This window comes from Astatotilapia calliptera, chromosome 5 (genome assembly GCF_964374335.1).
Source record: "Astatotilapia calliptera chromosome 5, fAstCal68.1, whole genome shotgun sequence".
In the NCBI taxonomy this organism is placed as follows: Eukaryota; Metazoa; Chordata; class Actinopteri; order Cichliformes; family Cichlidae; genus Astatotilapia; species Astatotilapia calliptera.
The window spans coordinates 26,711,433-26,719,690 of record NC_137426.1 but is presented as its reverse complement, the minus strand read 5'-3'; the positions used below and the strand labels follow the sequence as shown (position 1 = coordinate 26,719,690).

The 8,258-nt window shown below is 39.9% G+C and overlaps 1 protein-coding gene across 1 annotated transcript; it reads right to left on the bottom strand.

The window, feature by feature from the left end:
- Positions 1-858: 858 nt before the first annotated feature.
- Positions 859-8,258, bottom strand: LOC113022762 (BOS complex subunit ncln). Its single transcript, XM_080301944.1, has 16 exons — positions 8,122-8,258; positions 6,498-6,660; positions 5,680-5,870; positions 5,372-5,516; positions 5,140-5,237; positions 4,928-5,005; positions 4,742-4,845; positions 4,213-4,301; positions 3,960-4,099; positions 3,685-3,863; positions 2,386-2,473; positions 2,228-2,266; positions 1,734-1,906; positions 1,580-1,633; positions 1,406-1,484; positions 859-1,220 (listed from the first exon to the last, which is right to left on the bottom strand). The coding sequence occupies exons 2-16, from the start codon at positions 6,631-6,633 to the stop codon at positions 1,164-1,166; spliced, it is 1,650 nt and encodes a 549-aa protein (XP_080158070.1). The 5' UTR covers positions 6,634-6,660; positions 8,122-8,258; the 3' UTR covers positions 859-1,163.

Genomic DNA, 8,258 nt, shown 5'->3' with positions numbered 1-8,258 from the left:
TTGTCTGTGTGTTTGTTTGTTTGTTTGTTTGGAAATATTGTCTAATATTTATGGAGGTTTATTATTCCTGGAGTGTGAATACCACCTATTTCACTGTCATATTTATATATTATTTATTCTATATTTATATAACAACATGACATTTCTCTTGCATCAGTAGTTATAAATTCTGCATGAAACCCTGTCAACCTCCAAACTGATAAAACTTTTTGTTTAACCTGGAGCTATTCTGATTAATGTACTCTGTTGGAAGGAAAGCAGATTAAGGGCATCCTTGCTGAAGCAGAAAAACTCTTTGTGCTACCTGAGCACTCGGCCACTAATCCTCCTTAGCTGCAAGCCCCCTGCAGAGACACACATACCTGGGGTCACAGCCCATGACCTATTTCCCTCCCAGGGGCCTTTACAAATAAGCCAACACCAATCTCCAACACTTCTGGCCGTTCGGCTGCCTCGTAGTTAAAATAAACTCAGCGCTATCAGATCAGCAGAAAAGGAGTGAAACAGCAGAGAAATGGGGCTTCTAAAAATCTTCACCACCACCACAACCACCACCACCCAGTGTCACCTCTGTTCACTGTCAGCTTGCCACATAAGCATTAATAATTTACCAAGCGCTGTAGGGTGCCTTTGTGTCTCCAGCGCTCTCACTGACTTATCTGTGACAGGAACTGGCTGTTCATCTAGTGAAGCGGTTGGGGCCTCGCTTGACAGCCATGTTAAGCCCAGTCAAATCCACGCGAACAGATGCAGAGCAGAGGATATGGGGAATCATAGTAATGATCTGGCAGGAGTGTCCTTCACAGGAGCTCAAATCAGATCCAGGGCTGTGCGTTCCCAGCTTTGATACAGTTTTCATACAGCTTGAAACAACTTCTTTATTTCGTTTCATTTTGTTTCAAACGGCACACTCGGAGCCTGTTAATGTAAGTAATTTTCACAGTTAAGTGACTTCAAGTGTAATGAAAGGTACAAACATCTTTTTTTTTAAAAAACAAACAAACAAACAAAAAATTTACATTTCAAAGTAAATTCCCACTTTATATGAGATGCATGTGATCATGCAAAGAGGCTTCCTGCTGCACACCCGGCAAATGTCCAACATGTGCAGAGCTGACTTCAAAGCGCTTGTCATGGAGTCGGTGGTCGTAGTCGTAGTGGATTCAGTGGTGCTTAGTTTTAACTGCTGCTTTTAGTTTTGTGTAGAGAAAACCGAAATTCTGTTAAAAGAGAAAGAATAGGTTATTTTAAACTGGTAGTGCTTTTAGACTACGCAGAATGACGAATAAACAGTGCTGTAGCTGCACTGTCTACAGTTCCTTGTAAACAGTGCAGTTACATGGAAATATGGAATACAGTATGATTAGATAATATAATATGGACGTCAAAGAGTGCATTAACACACCTGGATTGCGTAGTAAACAATACCCAGGTAAGCAGCAATGCAGCCTCCCAGGAACAGATCAAAGGCTGCAGGCTTCACTCTGAATTAAAAAATGCACATTAGAGTTTTAATGGCTTATTAAATTTAACATATACACTAAAATTTAAAAACAGATATAATAATACCAATATCTACCTGTACATGACTATTGGTTGGCTCATTTGATCAAAGAAGGTAATATCAGGATCCCTGCAGGAAGAAATGTTGTTGATCATTATTATTGTTGTCGTGGTATGACCGATTGGATTGAAAAGATGTTCTTTCTACTCAGATAGCTGTATTTTTTTACCTCTTGTCCTGTCGGAAGGTGTGTCTGTGGACTTGCTGCAGATAGCGCTTGAATTCGTGCTCCAGTGAGTTGACCAGCAAGATATGACTGGGTTCCTTATCCAGCAGCTGAGTAGCCCGAGGGACTGATGTCAGGAAGGACATCAAACTGGAGATACGACTGTCCTGAATGTCCTGAATTACAGATTTGGATGTGGGTTTTGCAGAGGGGAAAAAAGAAATCACACAAAACTCAGCTTCTACTCTGCATGCATCAGTTCTTATGATTTAAAAAATAGACTCTGTTTAGACTTTTTCAGTTACATGTAGATATAAATCTTTAAGAAATGACATTAAAACATGTTTGAATAAATAACCTCAGTGATCCATCCCTAACCTTCAGATGATCATGAGGAATAAGCTGCTGAAAGACTCAAACACTGTGTCATGTCTCTAAACTAACACCAGAGGTCAGCACTTCTCTGTACATACCAATCAAAATAACTGGGAACTTACCAGCTGGCCCTTGAAAACTTGCACATCCTTTGGTGAACCCTTGTGAAAAATAAACACACAGTTATGACACATTAACATGGCTATTTTAAAGCAATGCTGACGTAATGAAAATTTTTTATTATATTTTCAGTATGCTGTGTTTTCATGCATTCAGTCACCTTGTCAGAGAGATTGTACATGTAGCGGGCCAGCGCTTCTGCTATGATGATGCCATTTCGCTTAAGTTTCCGGAAATCCACTTTTGACCTAGAGGTGATAGTCACATGAGTAAATATCTTTTAATGCCCTGTGAAAATACACTTGACTCAACAATCTGTTGGACAAAAACACAGTTTTGTATTTTTGCTTACGTACACCACCGCGGTGGATTTTAAATCAAACAATCAAGACGTGTTTGAAGTGCAGGCTTTCAACGTTGATTCAGAGGGTTTTACATGATAAAAATCTGCCTAGCTGAACTGTGAACAATGAGTTTTGCAGCATTTGGCTGAATCTAAGTAGAGAGTATAGCCCTGTACACTTCCAAATTCATCCTGCTGCTTACATAAGCAGTCAAATCATCAATAAACAATAGTGACCCAGTCCCAACGTCTCCCACACGTGCCTATGCTATAACATTGACTCCACAATGTTTAACAGATGCTTCAGATTACGAGCTGTTTCTATCCATCTCTGCACTTCTCTCTTCCCATAATTCTGGGACAAGTTCGACTTTCATTCATCTGTCAAAAGACTTTTTTCCCACACAACTGGGTAGGCTCAGATGTTTCAGATGTTTTCTGACAAAGAGTAATCTGGCCTCCCTTTTCTTTATTATAACCAATGATTTTCACCCTCTGTACTTCCATCCCAAAGGCTTCTTTAAATTGTAGATTGATCCATGATCTATCTCCTCAAAAGGGTTCTTGACTTGGTTAGATATTGTGAAGTTGTCTTAACCATGGAAATAATTCTGTGATCATGTACTTTAGCTGCCTTTTTTGGTCTAACCAAACCACAGACCCACGCCTTTTTAAGAATATACTTGCGTTCTCTCTATGATAGTTAGTTCTGAATTTTTCAGCCTAATGATGGCTCCCCTCACCTCCACTGATATCGCTCTGAGTCTTATATTAAAAATTACAGTGAAACACTATAAAACAAATTGAACGCTTTGAGTCAAACTGAGATATTATATCTGCTTCATTAGTCATGAAATGCAAGGGAACAGTCCTCAGCTGGCTATGAGACTGCTTGTCAGTGTATTGTCTAATTAATTTTGAGCCTCTGAAACTGAAGGACTGGATATATAAATAAATGTCTGTCGGTGTAAACCTTTTGTAAAAGCTGAAAAGCTGACTTTATTCACACATTAATTCTTTTACTTAAAATACACTATTGTGGTGTACAGGGACAAACAACCTGGGCCTCAATGCTCTCAAATACTACTAATAATAATATCCATAAACAAAACTTGCATGGTGTCTAGCATAGAGCCACGAAGTTCAGATTTAGGATCTTCCAGATGAGACAGAGTGAAGCCCAGGATCCTGCGTAGGCTGTAGCGCTCATGCTCCCAGGCTACAGTAGACTCCACAAGATTGATCTTTTTATGAACCAACCCCACCTTCACCCAGGGAAATCTGGAGGAAACCACCTGGAGGGCAATTAAATAAGATATTTGCACAAATGACTAAGACTGATGAGATCTGGTTGCTTTTCTTGCACGTGTAGAAACAGCTCCGCTGGTTACCTCCTCCAGTTGTTGGATGAAAGACTGCATTGGCGTGTCGGGTTTAGGAGGGCGGGAGACGTGCATGTACAGCTCATCGCCGTTGGCCAGTGTATCCAAGCACAGGACAAATGCCACATTGTCATGGAGAAGGCTGGACTCTGGATGGAAAATATTTAGCTTTAAAAACCTGACATTTTGTGTTTTAATTCACATTAGCACATACAGCACACAGCCCACTCATGTTCAGTGAGTGGCAAAGCTGAAAACTCACCAGCGTGGTCCAAATTCTCTTCAATCCACCTCTTTGTTCCAAGGAAATTGTATTTTCCTCCTCCGGTCAAGGAGAACATTAAATTAAATCTAAAACACACACATACACACACAAAAAAAACAAAATTATTCAACAGCTTAACTTATTAACTATAACTGACCTGCACTGGCTGTTAGTTTTCCTCAAGGGTATTTCCGATCACTATCAGTCACTCAAAGCAACATCATTAGAGCCATGCAATTACAAAAGCTTTCACAGTCCAGCTGAGGTTACAATGAAAGCTAAGTTTGAAGATAGGTGTGGTCCCTGAGTAGTGAGTAACGAGGCCCTAATTTTCCTTTCCTGTTTTACTTTTCAGTGTATACTTCCTCCATACAGAATACAGTATCTTTATCCAGCAGCATATTATCTTGTTCAAAGACAGGCACAGCGGGAAAATTCATTGGAATTGCTGCGTGTTCATCTGCTTTGTAGAGACATTTATTAACTTTGCCTTTGCTTTGTAATCTTACAATGAATTGGAACTTACTTTGGTCTGGTTCTGGGACTACTGTAGAGTTTTTGGAAGAGACGGGCCAACTCAATTAGGATTGTGACACCACCGGCATTTGAGTCTGCTCCATAAGACAACCACTGTAAAATGCACACAAGCACATATCCATTTATCTGCTAAAATTTACACCTAATTTTAGAGGTGTTTTACGATTTGACTCACAGGGGCAAGCCCATAAGAGTCATAGTGGGCTGCGATGACTATAGTGGGTGCATCCTCTACTGCTCCTAGAAGAACTCCCTGAAATAAACATCCCCAGGCATATATCACAGAACCAAAGTGCATTTGCAAGCAGATTGAAAATTATTTAACTGATATTGGATGATCGAATCAATTTTATTCCTCTATGGGGAATTATTGGGTCCCAAACGCACCTCCAGTGTGATTATAGCATTGTCAGTGGTGGCCTTAATTGGGGCATTGTTGATCACTAAAATCTGAAAAGCTGTAGCCGTGACCATACTGCGGAGGACTGTCAACAAAAGAAGAAATGCACCAGAACCGTTAGTAATACCATACCATAACTTTCTTTTTAGTTTTCCCCGGGCATTAGTCCAAACAACCACCATTAAGCATTTGCATGTATCTCGTTGTTGTATCACTTACCTCTGACAAAAATGGATGATGTCCGGGTGGCTGCAGCCTGTTTCACCTCCTCATACATGCAGAGCAGCTGTTCATCCTCAGGTGCCACATACACTGGCATGAGGGTCTCCTTAAGCAAGGTCTCGCTTTCACTCACCATAAATGACTGAGAGACAAAATGCTTTACTTCAACCAAAGGGCAGAGAAACAATTGTAATCTTGATTAAGAGATTCTTAATATCTTCCTTATAATCCTGTTTTCTTCTGATTTCCTTAGTAATTGAGTGATGTGTCAATAACAGAATGAATGCTTTTAAGTATTATAATACCTCTACTGCATTGTGAGGGATACTGGAGATATTTTGGGGCAGCAGGATCAGGATGGCAGCTGCATTTTGTCGTTGGGCCTCGGAGTATTTTTCTGTAGTGAAGTCTTCCACCTTCATTATCACACAGCGGCGGGTTAACGACGGCTCTTCTGCTGAGCGTGCCTCCGCAACAACAATGGCTCCACGACAGCCTCGGCGGACGAGACAAGAGAAGGCAAATGATACATAAATACCAACTTGGGCAACATAGAAACTCTACTTTAAACGCAGCTTCCTCTTCCTGTTTTTTTACACAGAAAAAAAGCCTTTAGCAAACCAATCTGTTTCCAGTGGCAGTGACCACAAGCTCTCAGTGGTCAAGAAATATTAGTTCCCTCAGTCAGCTGTAATTTTTAGGTTAAAAAAAATCCTGTTGGAAGACCTTGCCTCGGCTTTCCAGCTAATCTGCACATTTTAAAAAAAATACACTGAAAATGGTTTCCTTAGAATTTGAAACATAATTTATGCTCAGAATAGGTTCTATATAATTATCCAGTTTTTCCTATATTCCTATAAAATGCTCTAAAATTGGTTACCAGATTTGTAGTGGTTTCATGAGCACCCAGGTTAAACTATAATTTGAGTTTAGCACAGACAAACTCTCTTCCTGGAACATACTGATTTCAAAATATCCTTTCAGCACCAAAGCTTGAATATGCATCATGTGGCACATTTAAGGTCAAACAAAAAACAAGCAAGACTTTAAATTTAGAAGCAATTTTATGCTACAGATTTGTCATTTTTCTTTTTTTATAATATATAGGTGTGTCTGAACTTACCATACTTATGCTGTCCCAGGTTGTACTGTTGCATCCTATAGGCAGTGAACTCATAGGACGACACGGCAGGGAGAGCGGAGCCATGCAGAGACTGCACGCAAAGCAGCAGTGCAATGGCAGCTGTGCTCTGCAACATGATGTGGCATCCAGTTGTGATCTCAGGCTAGGGAGGATGGTTAATGTTAGACTTCATAAGAGACCAGACTTCCTTCAGTGCTGTACAAAAGTCTGGAGCCACCCTTCATTTATTGCTTCCACGAAGCCAGGCGTTCTTGGAATTTTTATTTAAAGTGGTCTTTAGCAATAATTCTTCATGCTTTCTGAAGATCGTTAGACAGGGGCTTGTTTTTACTTATACTGAAACCAGTCCTTGTACCTGATTATTTTAAGAGCTAAGCCACTTAACACTAACATACAAATTGAACAAGTGGAGGAAAAGTGGAAGGCCTAAAAACTATCTAGAGCAGATGAACGCTATTTGGAAGTCATGTTCTTAAGAGATAAGATAATAATAATAATAATAATAATGGATTGGATTTATATAGCGCTTTTCAAGGCACCCAAAGCGCTTTACAATTCCATTATTCAGTCACTCTCACATTCACACACACAAGATCCACTAAATCCACCTGACACAGAACTCAAGAGACGCATCAGTTGGCCTTCAGTTGGCCTACTGTTCACTGAATCCTCAACAGTGGAAGGATGGGTGTCAAGAAGCAATTTAGAATCCAGGGATGGGGAGAAAAGGCTGAGGTGTGCCAAATTATACAAGAACTGTGAGCAAAATCAGTGGCAATTGTAAATTTTTGGTTCAAATCATCATTAATATGTACAGATTTCTACCTGTAATTGGTACAACAAGCCTACAGCTTAAATGGTGGAGGCTCTGTCATGCTTTCGGGCTCTTGTCAAAACTGATGGAATTATCAGTGCCGAAAAGTGTCATCAGATTTTGATCCACCATGCAATACCATTTGAAAAGCATTATGAGAATGATCCCAAACATACTCCCAATGCAGTAAAAGCATACCTGGAAAGAAAAACACAAAATGGCTCACTATTAATCATGGATTGGTTTCCCCAGAGCTTTGACCTCAATATTAACAACATCCAAAAAGAGCTTTGATTGCACTTCTAGGCCTGGAGAACTATTCCTGAAGATAACTCAAAGAAGAAGCCTGAAGAAGAGAATTCAGGCTGTATTGAAGAATAAAGGTGGTCATACCAAATATTAACTTTCAAGCTGGTTAGAATTGTATAAACTGTTTTTGCCTTTTAAACCGTATTTCCATTTATGTTTCCACATGTTAGATATAAAGAAATGAGGGGTGACTCAAGACATTTGCACATTATATCTATTATAATATTTTGTGTTTAAATAAAGTCTTTGATAGGGCCAGCAGTGTAAGGCAGAACAGATAAGGGGACAGTAATCACCCTATTCACCACAGGTTTTACAAATACCATACAAGTTTCTAGATGGATGAAAATGAGGTATTCATCATCACCTACTAACCAGTATATGAATCTTAACCAGGAATTCCTTCGATAAGGAGCCCTTCTCTGTTCACAGTGACATTTCCGAACACAAAGTCAGTCACTAACAGAAAATGTTCCTTACCTGTCTTCCTGAAGTCTTTTCTCATGAGGCTTTCTTTCTTCCTTCCTCAACTTCGGTGTTACTCCTTCCACATGGACACATGCTACCGTTAACTCCTGGGATTCAAGGCATCTAGGTAAGCCACCATTCACCATCTG